This window comes from Canis aureus, chromosome 26 (genome assembly GCF_053574225.1).
Source record: "Canis aureus isolate CA01 chromosome 26, VMU_Caureus_v.1.0, whole genome shotgun sequence".
Classification (NCBI taxonomy): domain Eukaryota; kingdom Metazoa; phylum Chordata; class Mammalia; order Carnivora; family Canidae; genus Canis; species Canis aureus.
The window spans coordinates 10,219,187-10,244,581 of NC_135636.1; the positions used below are offsets into that span (position 1 = coordinate 10,219,187).

The 25,395-nt window shown below is 43.2% G+C and overlaps 1 protein-coding gene and 1 non-coding gene across 34 annotated transcripts in view; both read left to right on the forward strand.

Annotated features, from left to right (window-relative positions):
- DZANK1 (double zinc ribbon and ankyrin repeat domains 1) overlaps positions 1 to 25,395 on the forward strand; it is a 112,826-nt gene that overhangs the window by 45,258 nt on the left and 42,173 nt on the right. For 16 of the 33 annotated variants that reach the window (XM_077872030.1, XM_077872037.1, XM_077872031.1 and 13 more), the window contains 11 exons: positions 608 to 700; positions 3,209 to 3,331; positions 4,565 to 4,729; positions 6,059 to 6,278; positions 7,937 to 8,040; positions 10,015 to 10,089; positions 11,903 to 11,999; positions 12,449 to 12,546; positions 15,548 to 15,628; positions 16,128 to 16,255; positions 19,380 to 19,454. In XM_077872030.1, the coding sequence (XP_077728156.1) occupies positions 608 to 700; positions 3,209 to 3,331; positions 4,565 to 4,729; positions 6,059 to 6,278; positions 7,937 to 8,040; positions 10,015 to 10,089; positions 11,903 to 11,999; positions 12,449 to 12,546; positions 15,548 to 15,628; positions 16,128 to 16,255; positions 19,380 to 19,454 (1,259 nt within the window). Of the gene's footprint in view, positions 1 to 607; positions 701 to 3,208; positions 3,332 to 4,564; positions 4,730 to 6,058; positions 6,279 to 7,936; positions 8,041 to 10,014; positions 10,090 to 11,902; positions 12,000 to 12,448; positions 12,547 to 15,547; positions 15,629 to 16,127; positions 16,256 to 19,379; positions 19,579 to 19,887; positions 21,128 to 25,395 lie in introns of those variants that run through there. The other 17 variants (XM_077872038.1, XM_077872053.1, XM_077872044.1 and 14 more) reach the window with 12 other exon arrangements.
- On the forward strand, positions 23,567 to 23,681 carry LOC144298957 (small nucleolar RNA SNORA5). The gene has a single exon (XR_013365789.1). It is a non-coding gene; the product is annotated as a small nucleolar RNA SNORA5 (small nucleolar RNA).

Sequence of the window (25,395 nt, forward strand, 5' to 3'; positions counted from 1 at the left end):
TTACTCATAAACACATAGTTAAGCTTTTGCTAGTCTTGGGCTTTTCTGTTGATTGTTCGAGCCATGAGATGGAGAGTGGGAATGCTATCATGTTTCCCACATTGTGGGGAGGGGGGGACACAAAAAACACACAAAATTGATGCAGAATTTTCTGTTTGCCTTCCTGAGGCCAAATGAATACCCATTTTCAGTTCTATTTGGGTTTTGTTGCTTTTAAAACGATTTTCCGGGCAGCCCTGGTGGCCCAGTGGTTTAGCGCCACCTTCAGCCTGGGGTGTGATCCTGGAGACCCACGTCGGGCTCCCTGCATGGAGCCTGCTTCTCCCTCTGCCTGTGTCTCTGCCTCTCTCTCTCTCTCTCTCTCTCTCTCTCTCCCTCTCTCGCTCTCTGTGCGTCTGTCATGAATAAATAAATAAAATCTTAAAAAAAAAATGATTTTCCTTTGTCTGACACTCTTTATGTTGTAGTAATTCCTAAGCCAATCCAATATCAAGGTCTGGGTGTTAAAATAGGGTCCATAGCTGGCTGATTGAAAAGACTGCTCGATGATTTCTTTGCACAGTTATTGGCTTAGAGAAAAATGTGTTTCTTATTCTTTGTTTCCAAGGAGAAAGTAGTCTGCCACACCTGTGGCACAGGGAATCCAGCTCACTTGAAATACTGTGTCACCTGTGAGGGGGCCCTGCCTTCATCACAGCAGGTAGGTAGACCACATGGACCAGACCTATACTTGGTGGCTGCTGAATGTCCAGTGTCAAATAATGAAGAAATGTAATTTGCAGAGGAGGAAAGAAGTGAGAGGTTGGAGAGAGACACAGAAAGCAACATTTCTAAATCTGGAATCTGGAGAGCACTTTATATATTCACCAACACAAAATTTTTTTCAAAGTCTTAACTCTAGGGGGGATTCTATAAAATCAGCAATTTCTTACAATATCATTTAATAATTTTTCATGGAAGGCTGGTAACAGCTGGTGGAGAAGTGGACCCTCTCATATTTCATTCATGGTCAAGTATGTCTTTACTGACTGTGCCATGTTGTTTTTTGAAATTGAGACAGTAGTGAATATGTTCTTAAGTTGATTTTACTACTCATCAGAGATGTAGTTGTTTCTGGGTCTCACCTATCAGCAAAATGGTTTCAGGAACAATTACAAAGTTGATTTTTCAGGATTTGATTTGTCTTTGAATGGTGTATCAGGGTTTGGATGTCACAATGAGAGTATATATAATTAAAGTGCCATAGAAGTAACAATGCATATTCAGTCTGATACCTATGTCTATTCTTTATTTAACAGCATTAATATGAATGGAATAAAATAACTTTTCTTTCTTTAAAGCAATGCTGTTTAAAAAAATCCACTTGGACAGTAGGTGCATTTTTTTTAAAGATTTCATTGATTTATTTATTTTTGAGAGGTTGGGCATGAGCAGGGGGAGGGAGAAGGGAGGGAAAGAATTTCAAGAAGATTCTACACTAAGCATAGAGCCTGATGCAGGGCCTGATCTCACAACCCTGTGATCATGACCTCAGCTACAATCAAGAGTTGGATGCTTAACTGACTGAACTGCCCATGTGCCCTGAACAATAGATGCATTTAAATAAAAGATCTGAAGGCTTTATATTTAGAAACCCAGGTCAGCAAGTTTTATATCAAAACCCTGTTGTAGCAGGAGGATACATTTGAAATTTAAGTCTGAAGCAAAGTGTGCAAAGCATTTATCTCTTGATTTGCCCTAAGGAGTCTCTCGCTAATTGCACAGAAATGGGATAAGGGTAAGTATATACAAACAGAGATCTTCATTCTATCTTTCTGGATAGATGTCTGTTTTAGAATAACATAACAGTCCCTCGAGTAAAACAGGATATAGCTAGGCAAAAAAAAGTTGACCAAAATATCAGTCTTGGAGGAAAAATGGTCCTTAGAAAAACATCTTCCCTGGTGACATTCTTAGTTTTGTATGTGGAATATGTGGCAGTTATCAATTGTATCAGTTATTCATTGATTCATTCATTCAGTAACTATTTGCGTGACTCCCATGTGCAAAGGTACAAGGTACTATATTGATGGGGGGAAAATGTGAAGTATAGTTCTTTCTCTTAAAGAAATCAGGATCTGTGGAAAGCAAGAGAAAGAAGGGAAGCTGGTCTATGGAGCCTGCCCCTATGCTAAGCATCCCTCCATACTTAATTGCCCTGAAGCATCTGAACCCCACCTACAGACCTGTGAAGAGGCTCTTGTATTGAAGAGGTTGCATGGATAAAGGGCAGGCTTTAGAATCAGATGGCCTGAGGTCAAATGTTGGATCTCACCTTCTCCATGCCTCAGTTTCCAACCTCTGTAAAACACAGGTGGTGATAGTGCCCACCTCACAGATCTGTCCTTTGGTTTGATGTGAGGTTAGAGGAGCAGTGCTTGGCACTATGTGTCTACACATAATAGATGATCACATAGCAGTGATGAATACTCTAATCTTCCTTTATCTGATGAGAAAGTCTCTTCCTAGGCAGTAAGTAGCAGGAGCAGATTTTTTTTTAATTTTTATTTATTTATGATAGTCACAGAGAGAGAGAGAGAGGCAGAGACAAAGGCAGAGGGAGAAGCAGGCTCCATGCACCGGGAGCCCGACGTGGGATTCGATCCCGGGTCTCCAGGATCGCGCCCTGGGCCAAAGGCAGGCGCTAAACCTGCGCCACCCAGGGATCCCTGCAGGAGCAGATTCTAATCCAGGCCTACCTAACAAAGTTTCAGAAATTCTCATGACACAATTCTCTCTCTCTCCCCAAAATAAAATTCTTTTCACGTGTCAGGGATGGAAAATAAAAATTCACATTTCCAGGTGGAAACCAGAGCCCTAAAGGAAAGAAGATAAACCTCAATTGTGACACCTTAGGTAGAACTTAGGTCTGCTTACATTCTTTCTTTTATAAATATCGTTGTGGTAAATCAATGAAAGGCTTGCTACCTTTGGTATTAAAGATACTGAGGAATATCAAGATGTGTGAGGCATCGACTTGCTGAATGTCTCTTCTTTATATTAATTTATTAGTTGGTGAAGCTCATCATAGTTTTACTACTCTTTCGGGGCAAAAATTCCTTATTTCCAGGGCTTGCATTGATTTGGGGCTTTTTCCCCCTGGACTCAGAGGGGAATTGCAGAATATAGTATTGATCTGCCTATTGATAAATGCCATTGTGTTCATCAGCCCACGCACAGTGAAGATAAAGCCCCTTCTCTTCCCATTCAGAAAGGGGAGACAATTTCCTGCTCCAAGTATGGTCATAGGAAACGCCGGGAGGCTTACTTCTGTGACTCGTGTGGAGCCACGGTGGGTATTTTAAATCTGAGCTTTTTGGTACTGAGGTCTCACCACTACCCTAGAGAGAGCCAGGCTCCTCCTCTTCCCCCACCTTGCAGAAATCACTTCTTGGGATTTGAATATTAGCACCTATTTACCTAAGAATCTGGAGACAGAGATAATTCTCTTAAATTGGGAAGGCTCTCATTGCTATTTTGCTTTGCATTTCTTTGAGGTTAAAGTTTTTCAAGCATTTGTTGACTCTTGACAGTTCTTCTTTTATGGATCATCTACTTGCTTTTTTAAAAAAGAAGTTTTATGGGATCCCTGGGTGGCGCAGCGGTTTGGCGCCTGCCTTTGGCCCAGGGCGCGATCCTGGAGACCCGGGATCGAATCCCACGTCGGGCTCCCGGTGCATGGAGCCTGCTTCTCCCTCTGCCTGTGTCTCTGCGCCTCTCTCTCTCTCTCTGTGACTATCATAAAAATTAAAAAAAAAAAAAAAAGTTTTATTTATTTTAGTGAGAGAGAGAAAAAACATGAGAGTCGGGAGAGGGGCAGAGGGAGAGGGAATCCTCAAGCGGACTCCCTACTGAGCGTGGAGCCCAACATTGGGTTCGATCCCAGGACCCTAAGATTATGATCTGAGCGGAAACAAAGAGCCAGATGCTTAACCCACTGAGCTGCCCAGGCACGGCACCCCTTACCTTTTCAATGAAACACTGAAAGTCATTTATTTGATCGTTGCATGTAAATAATACAACAGTTTTCATGTGAAGTGTTAAACTCCCTTCTCATCCCAGGCTCACAGAGCCTACCCCAGAAGCAGTTAACTGTTACCTAGCGTGTAAGTGTTCTTTGAGCCATTCAGTGTGTTAATAAGTAAACTAGTAGTTTCATACAAACGCTGATCCTGTTCTTTTCACCTAGAACCATACCTCGTTAATAACCTCATTCTTAGTGCTCCATAATATACCACCATCTGTATGTACTATGATACATTTGGGCCATCCCCTATTGCTGGACATTTAGGTTGTTTCCAGTTATTTTCTCTAAGACCACAATCCTGCAGGGAATGGTCTTAAATATACCTCTTTGTGTACTTGTCCATATGTAGAATAAGTTCTAGAAGGTAGACTTGCAGAGTCAGGGGTATAGGCGTATGTTATTTTGGTGGCTGGTGATCGTATGGTATGAGAATAATTTACGTGGGAAAATTAGGACTCTAATATTTATGAAAGTGTAAAAATATTTTCTGTCCTCTAGCTGGGCGTTTCTGCTTGCTATTCTGTTTGCCCTAAATGTGGGGCCAGCAATCACCCATCTGCCCGATTCTGTGGTTCCTGTGGTATTTATGTAAAGTCCTTGGGAAGACTTAGCCTGGACAATAGCCTGGATCTAGCTGCTGGAGAACTTGGCCCTTTTGCTGAGGTGAGGCCTGCACTGTAGTAAGCACTGGTGCCAGGGAAATACCTTAAAACCCTGAATTTGTTTACTCTGCCTTGTGGATCAAACCTGGGGAAAGAGAGCCAAAACACATAGACCTTTCACTTGGATTCTCGATGAGATGTGTACATAAATTCGATCAATTTAGGTTTTAAACACTTGAGTGATTTCTTCAGAATCCAAAGATTGATCTGTAGTAGACTGAGGTCTAATTGCATCTGCAAGACTAATAATATAAATAATGTAAATCAATATAATGTCACGAGGGAGAATTGGATTTAAAATACATGATACAAATATACTTCTCGTGAATTTCATATGTGGCTTACCAGGAACTTTGCTCCTGATCTTTTATATTTTAGAAAACTTGTATCAAGCGTAATAAATTGTTTTTGCCATTTATTACAACAGCGCACAGTTTAAGGAAAATCTTACAGGGTTATTTTCAGAAGGACTTAATCTCTAACCAGCTTGGTATTAGCCTTTTGTAAATTTCTCTAAGCTACATAAAGTCTTTTCAGGTTTCTTTTTTAGTTGTTCATTAGAAGAATTTGAAGATTGATAGTTATTAAAGAGGATGCACATGTACTCAGCAGCTGTGCATTCATTTTTAGGGGGCTTATAGCCCTTCTTAACCCAGACTGAGATTTATGGATCCTGAGACTGCAATAGCCCATGTGGAACCTTTGTGCAAAGGAGACAGAGGGTTCTTTCCTCAAGACACTTGACTGCGATTTTTGGAAATTGATCATAATATACTAATTTTGTAAGAAAGACATTTTCTTTCATCTACCAGAAAAATTGTCCTACTGAATTCACAAATATATAATACCCACCATGTGAATGGTATTCCTTTAGAAGCAGTGATGTTGTGCAGTGTACAACCTACGTAACCTTACATGATGGTCCTCTCAAGTTCCCACATCCAGGCACAGAAGCATCTCAGAGAAAATATTGGTGACCAGTGGTTGCATGTGGATGAATAGTAAAGTCTATGCTCCATTGGATTGTAGAAGTGAGAGGTTAGATTTCTTTCAGGCCTCAGGCAGCAAGACAGAGAATATCAGTTCAGTTGATTAGCTGAATTTGAGATAGTAAAATGTCTGAGCAGATGAGGCTGGCTTTATGGATCAGACTGGGAGTTGCTGGGAGAGACAGAAGCAAGGAAGGTAAGGCAAGGGCTGAAAACCTCTTTTTAATTCAAAGTGCAGTTTCTTGGGGATATTTTTACTTCTGATAGAATTCTTTTCTATAAGTAATATGAAGAATTAATTAAATTATTCCAGTATTTTATGTTTTCTGCCTTGCTTATAGCCCCAATCTGCCTGGCAGTCCCCAAGGGTTCCTTTATCCAGACCTAATGCTGGGACTTGGAAGAACGTGAGCACACAGACTACTGGACTGTTCTACCCATCTGGCACTCTGCTAGCCAAAAAGGAACTGGAAATGGCTTCTCAGAAGCAGAGGCAGGAGAAAATGAGTGACCATAAACCTCTCCTCACAGCCGTCAGCCCAGGAAGAGGTGAGGGAAAAGGTATACATTCTTGTCAGGGGGTATCTCCCTCTTTCTTTGAGAGAAAATTGCATTTTTTCTTCCTTTAGATTTATTTCTATACAGAAGAAGTAAATTCCACTGTTTTTCTTTAGGTAATTTTTCCTTTGTATTATATAGCTCTTAAACTTTTACTATTCTGATGTTTTTATTTTTAAAAAAATTTTAGGTGCACCTGGGTGGCTCAGGGGTTGAGCGTCCCTCAGGGTCCTGGGATCAAGTCTCACATTGGGCTCCCCACAGGGAGCCTGCTTCTCCCTCTATCTCTCCACCTATCTCTGGGTGTCTCTCACGAATAAATAAATAAAATCTTTAAAAATAAAAATAAAAAATTTTTAAAGATTTTATTTATTTCAGAGAGTGGGGAGGGGCAGAGAGAGAAAGAGGGAGAATTCTCAAGCTCCCCACTTGAAAGAGAGACTCCCCACTGAACATAGAGTCTGACATGGGGCTCCATTCCAGGACCCTGAGATCATGACCTGAGCCAAAAGCAAGAGTTGGCTGCTTAACCAGCTGAGCCACCCAGGTGCCCCAGGACTCTGATGTTTTGACTCATAGCTCCATTGTCTAGTCCATACATCAAATGGCATGTATGGATTGCTACTCTTACAGTAGAAATGTTGTTAGTCTGTGTCATTATAGCTATCTGCCATTATCTTTTTTTTTTTTTACCATTCTAAATTCACACAACAAAATTCACCATTTTAACCATTTTAAAGTGTACAATTCAGTGATATTTAGTATAGCAGTACAGAAGCATCATGACTCTACATCCAGAACATTTTCATTACTCCAAAAGTAAACCCAGTATTCCTTTTGCAATCACTCCCCACATCTCCTCTCCCAGATGCCTGGCAACTGCGAATCTACTTTCTGTTTTTATGGATTTGTCTGCTCTAGACATTTCCTATATGTTTATCTCTTGCATATGAGAGACCAGAAATCCAGAGTTGTGCAAAATCTCCCAAGTGTCAACTGGTAGCAATGAATGAATTCAAATGTGTTTCAAGCCCTGTGCAGACTGTGGAGGGGCACAAGGGAGTTTTCTGGAGTGATAGAAGTGTCCTTCATATTGATCAGGGTATATACACTTGCTGAAACTCAATCTGTACACTTAAAAATTATATCTCAATATGGTTAATTTTATTTGTTAAAAGATTTTGTTTATTTATTATCTGAGAGAGAGAGGAAGAGATGACAATAGCATGAGTGGTGGAGGAGAAGCAGAGGGAGAGGGAGAAGTAGACTCCCTGTTGAGCAGGGAGCCCTAAGGGCTTGATCCCAGGACTCTGAGATCATGACCTAGGCTGAAGGAAGACATTTAATCAACTGAGCCACCCAGGCACCCCTCAATATGGTTAATTTTAAAAGAATAAAAGAAAAAGACCCCAAGTGTGGCCATCAAAATATGTTATTTGGAGATTCTGTAATATTTTCTGGTTAATTATGTGTGGGAAAAAAAAAACCCTGGGAACCGAAATGGACTTATTCTGGTACATAGTTGAGTTTCAGTAAGTAAAAATTATCACAAAGTTGGCAAAGGAAAATAACCTCTCTGAGAATGCATGTTGCACATGGGCATTTTTCTCTCTTGGCTTCAGAAGACTTATCCATGAGGATGGGTTTCTCTTTTTCTTTAGGATACTGGAGAAAACAGTTGGATCATATCTCTGCCCACCTCAGGTCTTATGCTCAGAACAACCCTGAATTCCGGGCCTTGATTGCAGAACCCAGAATGGGAAAGGTGGGTGAGCTCTGGATGGAATTTCCACACCAGAGAGTCCCATGAGATCAGGCTGTAGTTCTCCTCCACTGAATTCATCTGAAACTGCAGTTTACTTGGCTCTTTTCCCTTTCCTGTCCTGCTTTCCGCCTTGCTTACTGTCCTCCCCTGCAAGCGCCGCCTTAACAAATCACCTGCACATGAACCTTGTCTCAGAGTCTGCTTCTGGGCACCTGACCTAAGATAGTAAATTGTGAACATTACATGCTTTTAGAGGCCCCATTCTATGGAGATTCTGGTGCTCAGAGCTAAAACAAAAACAAAAACAAAAACCCAGAAGAATTCAGCCTAGCCAAATGTCAATCCAGTCTATATTAGCAGCATTAGTAATCATAAGAGTTGCCATTTCACGATGCCCTCACTATATGCATTGTGTTCATCCATCTCAAGTGCTCATAACAAACCTACAAGGTAGGAATATTACCTTTGCAGCGTTTTTTTTTTTTTTTTTTTTTTTTTTTTTTTTTTTTTTAATGGCCACAAATTCATTGGTAGTCTTCCCTTCAAAGAGTAGAGTCACTGTCTTCTCACCTCAAATGTGAATGGGCTTGTGGCAGGCAGTTGGGCTACGGGACTCCCCAGGTGTGGTCCTATGAGACTGCACTGCTTCCTCTCTTATTTGGCAAGCTCCCCTCCAAAGCTCCTTCCTGGAGCCCAGCCCCCCTGCCATGAGAAGCCTAAGCCCCATGGAATGGCCCAGGTATGAGCACCCCTCTGCAGCCATAGCTGAACCCAGTCCTTGAGTCATCCTGGCTCAGGAGCCAGGCAGATGAGTAATGGAAGTCCAGGTCATTCCAGCTTCCAATCATGCAGCTAGCTGTAGCCATTTGAGTTTTCCCAGGTAAGGTGTCAGACACATGGAGCAAAGACAGTTTATCCCTGCTATGCCCTGTTGGAAACCATGAACTTGACAAAATGGTTGTTGTTTAGTGCTGCTAAGTTTGGGGTGGTTTTTTTTATGCTGCAGTAGATAATCAGAACAAGCCTTATTTGGCACCCAGGGAAACTGGCTCAGAGAAGTTTGGTGACCTGCCCAGGACTGCACTGATGGGTCTCAGGGGATTCACAATTTGAAGTGGGTCTGTCAGCCCCTGGGTTCCATGCTCTTTTTCTAGCATTACAAGTCATTACAAAGAGCTCTGTGAGAGGACCTCTTCCATATGTCATGACACTAGAAGGAACCTTTGAAAATCACCGTTTGATCCTCTGCCACCAAATAGGCCAACACTGAAGCTATTTCATTGTCAAGTATTGCTCAGTTTCCTTTGATAATCTATTTTGGTGGTTTATTCATTCTTTGCCCTAATCCAGGCATCTGCAAACTATGGCATGTGGGGCAAATCAGGCCTGCCACCCAGTTTTGTAAATCAAGTTTTATTGGATTTACTTCTTGTCCATAACTGCTTTCGTGCTACAATGGCAATGACCATAAAAAGCCCAAAAAAACTAAGATATTTACTATCTGATCCTTAAAGTATTTGCTGACCTCTGTTTGATAGAAATTTCCTCTTGATACTTACAAAGAAAGCTGCTCAACTGTGATACTTGGCCTTGTTCTGGCCCCTCAGGACACCTGGGTGATGACATCCAGCCAGATGGCTTGATTAAACTTAAAGTGTGTCTCTTTAGAGTATTAATTTGGGTCTTTCTTTCTTACCCAGTTTGGCAGTCTCTACTCTTTGATGGGAATGTTAATTTAATTCATTTTCAATTAATGGAATTATAGAGTTGGCTGAATTTGTGTCTACTATTTTGCTGTTTGTACTCTGTTTCACTTAGTTTTTGTTCCTTTGTTTCTTTTTTCTTGCCTTCTTTTGAGTTCATTAAATATTTGATTAATTTTGCAGTTTAACACCTCAAGATTTCTTGGCTGTTGCTCAGGACATTAAGTCCCATGTGCATGTTTGTGAATTCTCTCTAATACTTTTTTAAAAGCTTATCTCTGCTACTGTCCACGAAGATGGCTATGAAGTTAGCATCCGGCTGAATTATATTCAAGTATCAAACAAGGTGAGTAAAACCTTTAAAAGCTGTTCATTTAAAAATTGACTGACTAGTAAATTGTAGCTTATACTATATCAAAGTGCTTCTGTGTGTAGTCCCAAGAAGGCATTAATTCCAAATGTTGTAAAACTTGACTAAAGGCCAGCAATATCATAGAAATAGAATAACTGCACTAAAGCTCAGAGAAGCCAGGTTTCAGGCACATAAAGGTGTAATAAGAACAGGAACTACTACCTACTCTGTGGGTCCACTGGTTCTCAGGCTTATTTATGCTCACTGAAGTCTGAGTATAGGTGAAAGACTGACAAAAATCCTTTCCTGTGTGTATTTTCACCTATTTGCTTATAAGAAATAAACCAAACTTTGTGGTTCTGTCTCCCTCAATCTACCCTCTTCTATGGTGACTGGAACTTTGCTACAGTGCCTGTAGTGTGTGACAACATTAATTGATTCATACCAGTAGCTTTAGTTTCATTGGACAAGAAGGCAGAATATATAAAAGAATGAGTGGTTGAGAAGATGGGTACAGAAGGCAAGGAAAAGCATGGGGACTAGCATTTATCAGGCCCCAGCTGTGTGCCCAGCAGGAGGCTAGCAGTGTCCTTAAAATTAGGACAGACACACAAGCACTGCCTAACTCGGAGGCTGGGAAACTGAGGTACACTGACACACGTGAAAGTGTTTTGAAGTCAGGTAAAGCATTAAAGGCCATGTTTTTGGTTGTGTGGCTAGGCAGAATGTGGGTCAGGGAAGTGCTTGAGGAGAAGGGGAGTAAGGCGCATGAGACAAGGCAGGGGGAGGGGCTGAGTGGTCGTATATAAGGTCTAGCTTTAGCCTGATCCATGAGGAGCTCTGAAGGTGCATCACACCACCAGGTTGTCCCAATTGAGGCAAGAAAAGGAGGGACGTAACCTCTAGAGCAAGATGGCACCCGTCTGTGGAGGCAGTTGGCCAGCTGTGAGGTGTTAGCAGCCAACCCAGAAGCTGGGAGGTGTTGCTAATCAGTTAGGGGAACGGGGTGGGCACTGAGTGCATCTCCAACATGCTATCTATCAGATAGAAGTAGAGTAATAATCCCCAGGTTTAAATGTATTTTTTCTCAGCCTGTGTGTTCTAGCGTTAGGCAGCAGTAGGTGATTCCCTGCGGCAAGAGAGGCAGCCATGTGAGGGTGGTGGCAGGATGTCACACTGTGGGATCGGTCCAGGTGGATAAAGAATTCCAGGTCTGGACTGTGGATCACCTATCCTAATTTTATAGACCTCCATTTTACCTCATTTCACTTTCACAACATCCCTTTCAGGTCTACTATGTCCACTTTACAGGTGAAGAAACTGAGATACAGAGAAATTTAGTCACCTTCTTCCAGGGTCTCTAAGCTAATGAGTGATAGAACCAGGATTCAAACTCAGTAGCCTGAGCTTCTCCATCTTGCCACCCTAATTCCAAGATATGGAGGGTTTTAAGCAAGAGGAGAATGCTATTACTTATAAATTGTAGAAAGATGACTGGAGCAGCCAACTGGAAGGTAGGCTGGCAGGAACCGGTTGGGAATGGAGTCAGCCTGGTGTCTGAAGAGGGGGGCTGTGGCTATAATGACAGAAAGGAGGAGCCAGACCGAGGAGCCACTTAAGAGGCATAACACACAGAACATCACAGTGAGGGGAGGTAGGTGTCGAGAAGGATGTCTGGGTTTGGGCTTGACTGTGTAAATAGAGCAGCCCTTAATGAAGAGAGGAACAGGTTATCAGGGAGAGTATTTCTTCTGTGGGGACAAAGATGCTTCATCATTCATGCTGCTTACACTTTTTTGTTGCCCAGAACCTTTACCTCAGCAAGCCGGTAGATTTCAGCAACCACTTTCTGAGCGGTGTCACCGAGGATGGTGATGGGCCATTTGGCAGCAGGTCCAGCTTGGGTGAGTTATACTCTCACAGTGATTTTAAGATGATAGACCAGAAACACACTGACCTGGCAAGGATGGCAGGCAGTTGCTTGAAATTTGCCAGCCCAACCACGCATCTTACTTTAATGTTCCAGCCATTTTACTCTTCTGGCATCTCTGAAGATAGGAGTGAGATTTTTTAATTCTTTCACACACCTTGGGAAGAGAAGTTGTGGGGAGTGTTCTTTTGGGCCTAAAAACTATAGTCCCCTTATATTCCCCCGCCTTCCCACTCATCCTCTGGCCCTGCCTGGACTGAGATAAGTGGCTCTGGGAGTCCTTGTGAGATTTGATCCCATAGACACTTCTATAAAAGCCATTTTATTCTTCTGACCTCTTGAGGGGCATGCTAGTAGGATAGTTCTTTATATGTGGGGAGTGGTAGGGGGGCATCGTCTTAGTCCTTGACTCTATCATTTCAGTAAGTGACTACAGCCAGAGCACCTCAGATACCACTGAAAAAGTCAAGAGGACAAAGAATTTCAAGACCAAAAAATTTCAAGAAAAGGAGCAGCTCACAGTATGTATACTCCTTTGTCCTTTTTAGGCTTGTCTGTTTAATGTTTTACTTTGAGATTTTTTATTTTATTTTACTTTATTTTATTCTATTCTATTCTACTTTTTTTAAAGTAGGCTCCACACCCAACATGGTGCTTGAACTCACAACCCTGAGATCAAGAGCTGCATGCTCTCCTGACTGAGAGCCAGCCAGGTGGCCCTACTTTGAGATTTTTTAAATGGAAGAATACTTTTTCATTTTCTGTTCCTTTTTTATAAGTATATTTTTATTTTATGGAATCCTTTAAAATATGTCAAGATTATGAATTAGAATTATTTTAAAGTTCTTGTTAGTTTCCCAAATCACCTCTGTTTCTTCTGAGGTCAGTTCTGTCTGTCCGTCTTTTTCTGTCATGTTTTTGGTTGGTCTCAAGTATGTGATGGTCCTTGGTTGCCAGGTCATGTTGACAAGTGAAGGGCTAGTTTGAGTAGTGCCAGTGCCTGCCATGGGTGTTCAGGCTTCAGCTTTCTGAGGGGGTGGATGGGAATCTGTGTGGCAGACCTCCCTGGAGTGTTTTTGGGCAGAGGACAGGAGAAAGCCTTGGGGTTCTCTTAGTTGCCTTTCCTCTGGAGGTGGGGATGGTGCTGTGAAGGGCTCTAGGGTGTTTCATTCCTGGATGGAGCTGTCTTCCTTACTCTCTTTCCCTGTGTCTGTCACAGAGGTCTGGGCTCTGCCCTTCTTGCACCCAGTTCTCCCCAGTAGAAGACTTTGTTAGGCAAATCATGAACTCTGGAAAAGAGTTATCAGGGTTTAAGCAGAGAGCACAGGAGGGAGAGGAGGACACCACTTAACAACAAAGCCCTTTCATAGAATGCTCATGAATCCAGCCTGTGTCCAACACCAGCCTTCCATGTGGATTAACTGAGCTGCGGGGCTCCCTGGAGGGAACATACTTCTATCTCTGGCATCTTCAGCTGGTTTTTCTTTGCTTTGTTTTCCCTTTCAGTCAGATTCCAGCTACTTTCAGTCTTTGGAATTCTTCACAATTCCCAATTCACTGCTGGCATCCTTCCAGAGTTTCCCACAGCTGTTAAGAGTTTTGTTTTTCAAAAATATAGACCACGAACATTTTTAACTGGACCTTTGGAGAAAGAGACAGTGGGTACGCTTGTTCAGCCCCCACCTTGCCTTTCAGTTGGTTCTCTTCAGCTGCAGTAGGAAGGACAGATGTTCTTAGCAACAAGCCCAAAGCCTAGATCTCCTCTGAGGTGGAGATGGGTACATGTGGGTTCTCTCCTCCACCTTCAGTAAAGCCAGACCTGCAGTGCACCCCTTGAGGTGCACACACTGGCACCCAGTTTATATCAAGATTTCTCCAAAGACAGGTGATTTATTACCTCATCTTGTTTTTTTCCCAACCATATGCTTTGCATGTCATAAACACCAATTATTTTGGGAAGGAGACCTTAGAATTACATTAACCTATATTGCTTATGATTCCTTGTACTCTTGGCCTTCTCCAAAGTATTGTCAATGAGTATAAGAGAAATATACAGTTGCATAAACTTTAACAGTTTTGGAGACTCCACCCACTTATTCTGTATGTGACTCAAATCTCCCATTGCTGTGTGCCTTTATTTTCTCATTTGTATTTAGAGGATAAATATCAGACGAATAATAACAGCATTCAGTGGTTCACTCATTCAGTGGTTCACTCATTCAGTGGTTATTTGGAGCACACATATACCAAGCACAGTTCTTGGTAATGAAAATAAATCATGAACAAAAGCTATAAAGGTCTCAGACCTCTTGAGGTTGACATTCAAGTGCCTTCTGGTATAGTTCTCCATATGGAGTGGACTTAAGAACAAGTGTGCCGGGATCCCTGGGTGGCGCAGCGGTTTGGCGCCTGCCTTAGGCCCAGGGCGCGATCCTGGAGACCCGGGATCGAATCCCACATCGGGCTTCCGGTGCATGGAGCCTGCTTCTCCCTCTGCCTCTCTCTCTTTCTCTCTCTGTGACTATCATAAATAAATAAAAATTAAAAAAAAAAAAAAGAACAAGTGTGCCCCCTAAGACTCCCTGAGGGTTCACTATTAGAGTACCTTGTTCCAAGCTAATCACTCTAGAGTAGGGGGCAGAAGGGACATGGCCTGAACCAAGGATCTTCTTTTGGAAGTCTCACAGGCCTTGACCTATGTCCTCATCCTAATGGCTCTCCAGAGAGCCAGAAGGAGGTAGATATATTATTTTCACTTTGCAGACAGGAAAATGGGAGTCCTGGGATTACCCCAAGTCACCCTCAGGTCTAGTGGCAGAAGCATACTAAAAGTAGTGTCTCCTGCCTTCCAGATGGCCTCTTCAGCCTTGCAGCAACAAGAATTTACAATCCTCCATAAAGAAAGATTATATATAAAGGGGAATTTTATCACATTTTGAAAATAGAGCATATAATAAATTCTTCAGATTTCTGATGATAGGTGAGAGCTTTTTTCCCCCAGACAAAAGCTGACTACCAATTTACTCATGCTTCATTCAGGTGAGCACATTTTCTGAACAGTCATACTTTGACTGATTCTGAACACTTCATAAAGTGTGCAGAGTAAATTTTAGGATTCACCTGGTTGCTTTTCCTAGGAAAAGCATATATTCATATATATAAATATATATAAATTTATGACTATATATAGTAATAAATAGTAATAAAACTAGTGTGGGGTTTCTGGGGTGGTGAGGTTTCTCATTGCATCCCTGTCTTAATAAATATAAACCATGTCAGTGTAGTATCCTTACCTAAGACAAGGTATGAGAGACCAGCAAGATTTACATTAGCTGGGTTTATTTGTGCTGATGGCTTTTGAAAACCATGTACATGCACACATGCACAAGCTCACAGTCACCTGTCCCTGGGGCTCAGAACTCAACCTCAGAGAGGAAATATTTGCCTGGAGTGTTGAGTCCAGGCAGGGGGCACAGTAATATTTTGTGGTGATGGAATTGACTTTGTTGTATAATCCTGCAGCCTGAAAACAGGCTCCTGCTGAAGGAAGTCGGACCCACAGGGGAAGGGAGAGTCTCTGTGATTGAAGAGCTGCTGGATGAGGTCAGTGCAACTCCAAAAACAAGTCTCTGAGGATTTCAGCCTCTTGGTACACCTCTGTCTTTTTCAGATGGGAGTCTTGCTCCGTATTGTGATAACCACGGTGCCATTTCATTTAAAACTGCCTGGAAGTAGAGTTAATGGCCAGTTAAGAACTTGACATTAATGGTTATTGGTTGCCAGTTTTTATAGCAAAGGAAAAAGTCATATGAGCCCAAATAATGTGCATAAAGGTGGACAGAATCCCTGGTGTGTGACCCTGTGTGACCTTCCTGCTTCCTAAAGTAGTCAGGCTCTGGGTGCCTACCCCTCCTGATAAGGGGAGCAGGAGTGGCTTGCGGCTCGGTCCATTACCGGTTAGATCTTGGGTGTCCTGATTCTCTTCTCTTGTGACTGAAAGCACTTTAGTTCTGCCGGGCATGTTTGTTATGCATCGTAGGGTGGCAGTTGGATGCTGCTGAGAGCAGAGTTTCATGGCAAGTTCGTCCTTCTTATGCTGCAGGGAGCAGATCCCAACTGCAAGGATGGCGAAGAGCGACCCGTTATAATCGTGGCTGTTGTGAATAAGCACCATGAAGTGATTCCGGTTCTCGTGCAGAGAGGAGCAGACACCGAGCAGCAGTGGGGCCTGTAAGTAAGATCCAGTGGAAAGAGAGCCCAGGTGTGGTGTCACAGCCAGCAGCCAGCAGCCAGTGGCCACTGTGGGGCTCTGCTGGAGCAGAGTCAATCCACGCACATGCCCCCCTCAATTTGAACCACTCAGGAGCTATTTTAACCCATTTTGACCTTAATAAGAGACTTAACTGCCTCTACTTTCCCCATTTGGGCAAGACACAGAGAGCAGCAGAGACATAGGCAGAGGGAGAAGCAGGCTCCCTGTGGGGAGCCCGATGTAGGACTCCATCCCAGGACCCCGGGATCACTCCCTGAGATGAAGGCAGATGCCCAACCACTGAACTACCCAGGTGCCCTAAACAAACTTTTAAATGGACTATTGAATTGCCAACTTTATTGTAGCTCTTATAAATGATGATACATTTTGTTAACTCAGGAGTTTACACTGTTGCGGGCCAGGCAGGTCCTACTTCGCCCTTGGGATGGTAAGCAACATTTTCATCATGGTCTGAACTGTTGAGATCACTAAGAGAGGAGTGGGCCCAGTGTATTCCCTGTGGAAATGTACCCATAAAGTTACTGCAGAAAGAAAACCTTACCAATTGTCTCTGGATGCTCACACATTGGGGAGGACCCTGCACATCTGAGTTCCCTACACGATCTGGTGCCTTGGTTTCCCCAGCTGTGAAGCAGGATGGACAGATCCAGGTCCCCTCCATGCTTCTGTCACTTCCCTAGTGTTGGGGCTGTCCTGCCTCTCGACCTCTCCCAGCTTTGTAGTTCTATTGTTTTTTTGCAAATTACTTTGGAAATGTGGGGTGGGGAGTTTCTTGAGAACAGGCTCCACTAGTTAACTGCTTATATCGGGCCAACCAAGTTGCCAAACTGGAAGTTCTCTGGCGGTGCTGCAGCAGGGCCATCTGACACTGCTACCCCTGACCTATTACTGAGACCAGATTGAGGCCTGTTAGAGATCCCACTGCTGAGTACGTCAAGCTGGCACACGGAGCCAAAGTTAAAGAGCTTTGCTTCTATTTTCCTCTGTCTCAAAATGTCCGCTAGTGTTTTTATCCAAAATATATCCCTGTTAATTTTTCTATGTGCACTTTTATGTTTCTGCCCAACAGGACAGCGTATCAGGTAGTCACAATCCCTTTTTTAGTTTTATTTTATAGCAGAATGTTTGGTACATTTGGTGTATGTATCTGGTGGCTGGAATTTACTTGCTCACCTTTTCTTAGGGTTCACATTGTCAGCTTCTCCATTTATCCCACACTTGGGTTATCATTATTCATGAAGATAACACCACCTTGTTTTGCATTAAGGTATACTTTATATTTGTATGAATCAGACAAGCTTTTCTTGAAGCACTTTATGTATAATGTGTGTGGCTGATACAAAATCTCTTGAGCAGATTTTGACTCACATCAAAATCTTATGTATGTTGTGTCCTAGCCTTATGAAAAGTCCAGCTGAAAGGAAGAAACTACTCTGGACATGGAACAGATTACCTGTTTTTCCTTGGTGTTCCTCAGTTTCCATTCTTCTTTACCATTCTATAAATTGACATTTATCCACATGTGATCTCAATCCATCTTTACTAAGTCTAACTCAGTGGTTGTACCATCTGTCTGAATGGTGTGTAATAGCCCGATGTCACTCCCACTGCATTAGCATAGTTAGCAGAATTTAGCTCACATGGAGGGGGAGGGAGGAAAGCTAGACCAGAAGCCCTCCCTCAAAATAGAGCATAGAGATCTCTTCTTCCATTTTAGTTTATGCCAATAGAAGAAAGCAGATTTTTCCACCAAGAGCCAATTCTGCTAAATCTGCTTTATATTTGTTAGTTCACAGTGTTTAGACCTGGTCAGCCTGGCCTCTACACCCAGCTGGACCTCTATAGATCTAGGAATATGACCTCAGGGCTCCATCCATCTTACAGCTGTTGAGGCACAAGCCATCCAAAGATCTGGCTTTCCTACAAAAGAGGTTCAGTGAATTGTTCCTTAGCAAATAAGGATTTAAAAAGTGTCCCCCTACCCTAGCTTGTTTGATTAGTGGAGAGAAGCAGCCTAGGTGGTCTCTATACACAAAACTTCTACACAAGGAAACTCTGTAGAAGGAAACTTCCCAGTAGCTTGGCAGGTAGCAGAAAGCCCTACCCTAGTGTTGCTGTTTCCATTGTTTGCATCTTTCCTACCAGAATACACTCATATTCAACACAAAGGGATGGCTAAGGAGAAGTACACATCCTCCACCAAATCTGATTCCTCTTATCAACAGATTTCAGAAACACAGATTCAAAGTCTTACTAGGAGAAGGGCAAAGAGAAATGCCGTTTGCTTTTGGACAACAGCTACTCTCCTTCACTAGCAATTTCAAACATTTTTTCTCTTAGTTCTGTCCCAGTAGCCAGGAGGGGTGAATGTAACCATCAGTCTGCTTCTTAGGGGTTCAACTGTGGAGATTTATTCTAGTAGGTAATCCACGATTTACAAAAAGCAGATGTACCTTCATCCAACATGATACTTAGATTTAAGTAGTTTGTTCATTCATAGTAGAGTTTCTTTAAAATACAAATTTGCAGAACACCACAATGTATCTGCTGTGCAAAACACATTCTAGAAGGTCTGGTAATAAAATACCAAGCTACTCAGAAGAACAGATTCATAGGTATCACCTCTGCTCTGAAGCAGAAGAGGGTGTCCCATTTAGTGCCCTTGCCATGTTAGAGTCATGTTGTTTGAGGGGCAGCGTACAAAATTAAAGTTGGCAGTCACAATTTGTTACTTCCCCAACTGAACTGTGGGTTACACAGAAAATCTACCTTCTCCCCACCTCGTAAATAGAATGTGTGCTCTGTTCTCAGTTTAGAGGAAGTTATGAAGGAAGACTATACATTTACTCAGGAGATGTGGTAACCCCGTGAATACATATACGTTCCAATGGCAAATGCCTAATAGAGACCCAAGGAACTTGAGGAGTGAAATGACAAACAGTTGTGGCACCAGGGAGAAAGGAAAGACAAAAGACAAGGAAGGGTTGATGTCACTGGTGTGACTTTGTCCGTGTGCCCATAGCATCCTATATTACAAAAGCTTTAGCAGGATGATTTCCACCCCCCCCCCCCCCCCAACAGGCTCCAGAATACAGCTCTTCATGAAGCAGCTCTGCTTGGCCTAGCAGGAAGGGAGTGCGTCACTGCTTTACTGAGGTATGTTCCTGATGGTTGGGGGAGACTTCTGAGGCCACAGTGGTCCCCTAGCCAACCTGTGATGATTACAGAAGGCCCTAGTTCCTGAACAGTTAACCCTGTGAATGGAGGCCACCATGCCACGGTAGGTCCCCAGCACTGAATGGTTTTAAAAGCACAATGAAAATGTTGCCCTCCCACCAACACACTTGGTGTAGGACTTTGATGCAGTGGAAGCCAATGTTGGCAACTGAATGTGTTGAAATCACAGAGCCCCTCTAAGGGTCTCAGGGCAGAGCCACCCGTGAGAGTGGGGTCATGGGGGAAGGTCTCTTGGGGACAGGTTTAGGAAGGTGGGGCCAGGAGGCTCCCAGAATGGCCTCTGTGTCATGGAGGAACCAGGCCATCAGGTTCAAGTGCCTGAGTCTTCTATTCATGCCCATTACCTTGGCAGATGCAATGCAAGCATCCAAAAGAAGAACACGAATGGCCAGACAGCGTATGACCTGGCTTTGAAAATGGGAGATGATGTCATCACCTCGCTCTTTGCTGCTAAGCTCGGCCTGGACGATTCTTAGACCCAAGGGCCTGCACAGGACCTAATTGGAAGAAACCATCCAGTTCTGGCTGTTCTTTCTTTCTTTCTGAGATGTGTATTTGCAGTTTGAGAATTAAGGCTGAGAGGAACTCATATAAGATTTTTTTTTTTTCAATATGACACTGTATGCCACCATGTATGCATTTCCCAGTATACTGTGGATAGTAAGGAACTTAATGTTTATTTGTTTTTTTAAGGGTTTGTTGCTGCTTATTTTAGAATTTTCTTTTATTTTTCAGGGGGTGCCTGGGTGGCACAGTCAGTTAAGCTGCTGACTCTTGGTTTGGGGTCAGGTTGTGATCTTAGGATCCGGAGATTGAGCCCTGTGTCAAACACTCCACACTCAGTGTAGAGTCTACTTAAAATATTCTCCCTCTCCTCTGCCTCTCTCCCTGCACTCGTGCAAGCGTGTGCACACTCTCTCTCTCTCAAATAAATAAGTAAATCTTTAAAAATTTTTGAAAAATAAATTTATTTTTCAGTAGGCAATAATTGCACATGGCTCAAAGCTAAAAAGTATGAAATGTTATGTAGTAAAAACTCTGCCATCCTTGTCCCACAGCCACCCACATCCCCTCCTCAGAGGCACCAACGATACCAGTGTCATCTGTGTCTTTCCAGAAATAGTATAGGATTATATAAGCACATGTATATAATATATGCATCTGTACATATAGGGTATACATAAAATACAAACATAGATAACAGATATATTCTTTGCCCTCTTTAAGACAAGTACTAGCAAACCACACACTCATCCGATGTTTTGCATCTTGTTCTTTTCCTTAATGTATCTCGTAGGTGGTTCCAAATTAGTACCTAAAGATTAAGTTTATTTTAAAAATGTTGTCTCTGATGTTGAGTTCATCAATATTCCTACTGTTGTGGTTTGTTCTTTGGTTGACAAACAAGCTTTGATTTCGCCATCTGCAAGAATGTGTAATTTTGACTTCTTTTTTCAGAGTGTTATTTCAGTCCTCGGGTGATAATGTTGTGATCGTGGAGTCCCTAAATAGATGGTGTTAAAGTATGTTGATAGAATATTTATTAATTTAGAATGATGAATTCAGCACAATAAATAACAGGCTTCATTGAGTGACTGCTGTCATCACTACCTGCCCTTCCTTCCCCGAGTGGGTGACTGTCTGTGAGAGGACAGGCGCAGAGTCACTGGAAGCGAGGCCCCCATGTGGGGTTGTGTGGCACTGGCTGTCCCCTGTCATACTTGGCCATCTGTGTTGGGGGGCTGCTACAAGGTAACCAGTGTCCTGAGAAAAACGGGATGGGACCAGGTGGTTTGGTGTCAGGGGTGGTTTGTACTGCATCAGCTCAGCCAGTACAGAATGACCTTCCCCAGACTCCTCTGCCTTCATGGTTTGGTTTAGGGATGGCTATAGAAGTGACTATACAAGGTTTCAGATTTCAAAGATGGAAGTGAAGCTGCAGCCATCACACTAGGGAGGTGGAGTAGAGCCCAATGCTGCTGTGGCTCACCCCCTGCAGGTTCTGGAATCGACGCTCAAGAGGGAGGAATGGAGTTCAAGACCACTTTGCCCAGAGCTCAGGGATCAGGGAAGGCCCCATGGACCCACAGGTTCCAGAAACTATCCTCTTGGAACTCTCAGGTAACTTTCAGACACTGAGTGTAGGAAGCACATCTCCACTGTCCTCGGGTTTCCACACTGCCTGGGGAAGGGTCCTGCCCTTGTACCCAAGGGCAAGGTGCACACACCTGACATCTCCTGCCAGGGCTCTTGCCTTTCACTAAAGCCCACCTTTGAGTTTCAATCACACCTCATTTATGGAGTGAACAAATGACTTAAGAGGCAAAAACATAGGTTCAAATCCAGGAACTCTCCGATGAAATCCTATGGGGTTATGTAAAGCATTATATAAGCACTGAAGAACGTGTTTTGTGGAAAAGTTAAACACATGTTCTAGGCAAGGCCCTCCTGATTTCAAAAGTCATCTTATTTCTTGTCCTTTTTGGAGCTTTATTTTTCTTCTCAGGACCCTGTATCAGGGCTTGAAACAGGAGCAGAACTACCATAGTGATAACAAGTAAGGGGTAATGAAAGGAACCAACTACATGCAGTTGTAGAAGTGAGTGATGCTGGTTGGGGGCCTGGAGCTGCTGTAGCTTGGAAGGACCATAGTGGAAAAAAAAGTGGGTGCTGAGTGGGATGAGCAAGGACAAAGTGGAACTTGTAGGTCCCATCTCCCGCCTCCCTCCCGTATGGTCACGGGTGAAGCTGGTGTCCCTCATCATGGAGCTTATCCCCAGGCTGGGCTCTCCAGAAGCAGGCTGAGACAGCTGGGGATGGGCAATAGAAGAGGACCCATGTTTATGGGGGATCAGCCCTTGTGGAAGGAAGAAGGGGGTGGCACAGCGGGAGAAGTCAACCCAGATGCAGCCCGCAGGAAGCCACAGCCAGCTCCCGGGCAGGGTGCTGGAGGGGAGCACTGCCCAGCATCCCCCTGTGCTCAATCACTGGTAGACAGCTGCCCCAGGAAAGCTGGGACTCCAGGCCAGACAGCTTTCTGAGGCAGATCCTGACATTGCTAATGGCTGGATCTGTTGCCCTGTCTGCTGCCTGCATGCCCTACTCCAGGTAGTCAGCCCTGAGGGCCATGTATGTACCCTGGAGAAGCACAGCTTCCTGACCCTGGCTGCCAGAAGGAGGAGGTCTGGTGGGAGCTGCCCACATCCACCAGCACTGGGGGGCCAGGGAGGGCAGCTGACTTCAGTGACTTCAGAGCCCCCACCCTGCAGGCTCAGCTCAGGACCGGTGATTGTGCCACTGCCTGGGCCCCCCATTGAGTGACAATCAGTTGAGCATCCAGTGGTTGGTGGCTCAGGCCACAGCTACTTGTCTGCATCTAGATTCCCTGCAGACTCCTCCTGAGGCTCAGTGGCAACTCTTGGAGGAGCCATCCTCACTTTGTGGCTTTGTCTCACATTCCCACAAAGCTCCAGTGGTATGGAGTATACCATTCCCTCTGACCATCCAGGTGAATGAATTCCCACGTGTATACTGGCCAGTTGAGTACCTTATATTTTTCTTATTGATTTGGGAGAAATGAATTTTATTCTCTAGGATCAGAGTATTTTCTAGAGTCTAGAGCAGCAGTACTGAATAGAAATATGATGACGGCCACGTATATAAATTTTCTAGTAGCCAAATATAGTTTCCATTGATTCCTAACTTACTATGAATCCCAATGGAATGAAAACTGTATGGTAATGATTTTCAGTATCCATTAAATTAATTTTTCCCACGAGTGAGTTACATTGATAGTGTTTGTTTTTGAATCAAGCCTTCATTGCTGGGATAAATATAACACATTCTTCCTGAATTCCACTCCCAGATTTTACTTGCTTACAATCTGCTTAGGGTTATTATGCCTTTTTATTATATGAAATGGACCTCTATTTATTTTTGATATTTGTTTTGGAACCAGAGAAATGCTAGACTCACAGTGTTAGAAACTTCTATGGTTTTTTTTCCAAGTATTTTTGGAATGCTTTATAAAACACAGGTATGAAATATTTTGTGCAGATTTGGTAGAAGGCTTTCAGTACAACTCAGGGCCTCTTGATTTTGAGGCATAAATCTTAGGCCTCTGTATCAGTCAGGGCTCAGACAGAGAAGCAGAACTAGTAGGAGATGTGTATCAAGAGACCCACTGCAAGGGACAGTATAGGTGGTTCTGAGGCTGGCTCGAGAAGCCCCATATCTCAGGGAAGGTGTTAGGCATGGCTGGCCAAAGGTGTTGCCCAACTGCAGAACTCTCTCTACTTAGGGCTTTCAACTGATTGAATCAGGCTCACCCCGACCTGCTAGGATGCTCTCCCTTCAAGTCAGCTAAGAACTTTAATCACGATACAAAATGCCATCCCAGCAGCACCTAGCTTAGTGTGTGAAGAACTGAGGACTGGAGCTTAGGCAGGTTGACACATGAAAAAGGACCATCACAGCCTCTGTTACAATGTCATTGACTATTGGTTCTTTTTCCTACCCCTGCTTGAATAAAGTTGGTAATATACACATGTACCATTTGTTTCCTTTCTGTATAAGGCTACATTTTTTTCGGCTACTTGCATGGGTTTTGGGGTCATAAAATTTTCATCATCTTTTTTGTTTGGCCACCATTATTTCAATATTTGTGAAAGTGGAGCTGCTCACAGTAGGAAGAGCCTCACCCCCTGCAAATACCAAAGTAGTGAGGGTTGAAGAGAACTTCGTTGTTCTTTCTGCATAGCTGAACCCATTTCTCCCCACTCTGGCCCACAGGTCTCCAAACATGTCCTCTGAGAAGGATGAAAGTGACCTAAAATTCATGTCTGCTTCACTATCAGACCCCTAACCCACCACCAGGACCCCTCCCAGGATAGGGGAGTGGGGAGGGTTACTTTAAATGAGGAGGCCTGGAAATAGACAGAGGTCTGCTCATTCACAAATCACCTTGAGTTCTAAAACTTAGCAGATTTGAATTCAATTCTTCTTATTTATTGTAATTTATATATAGTGGCAGTTTCCAGGCCCCTGATCTGGGGTCCCCACGTTTCCAGCTGGGTAGTAGTAAATGGCTCAATTTTTAGATTAATTCCTTCCAATGCATTTGGAACCTCAGAAATCCTACTTCTGACCCAAACTCTCAACACGAAATACTTTATTCTTTTCTACCCCAACCCTCTCCTCTACTTAGTCCTACATCGCTCAGTAGAAACTTCCTTTCCCCCATCAAACAGAGAAGGGAAAGAGATGATCCTTGGGAGTAGTTCCCAAACCCTCTCTGATTTTGCAACAGAGAGGAGCGTTCTCAAGTACAATTTTCTGTAAAATATCCACTATTAGGCTTGACTCACATTCTCATCCCCAGCTTTTCTTATATTTTCTTGTTCCTCCTGGAATTTCCTTTTGTACTTTCTCCAAGCATGGAAAAAGAAACTGGTAAAATCTGGTTGATTCTTTTCTCTTCTGACCAAGTTGTTGTTAGGAACAGATTGCTGTTAGAGGGACATTCACGCCTTTTCCTTTGGCAAGTATACTCTGTTCCTTGGTTGTTTTCAAATTTGGGGAAGTATTAGAGATTTTTAGAATTTGGCCTTTCACACTCTCCCTTAGGCTGCTGAGACGTTAGCCTCATGGAGTATGAGACATGTAACTTCTAGAAACTTCTGTCTCTGAGCACTCCTTGCTCTAAAATTTGAATAGTGTGAGTAGTTTTTGTGTTTTTACTTACTCGTTCATAATTTTATTGGGTGTAGAGAGGGCTTGCTCCGAACTAGTTTAATACCACCATCTTACCTCAGCAGCCCTATTCACTCAAAAGTCTAGACTCTCCACTCCCTGCTCTCAC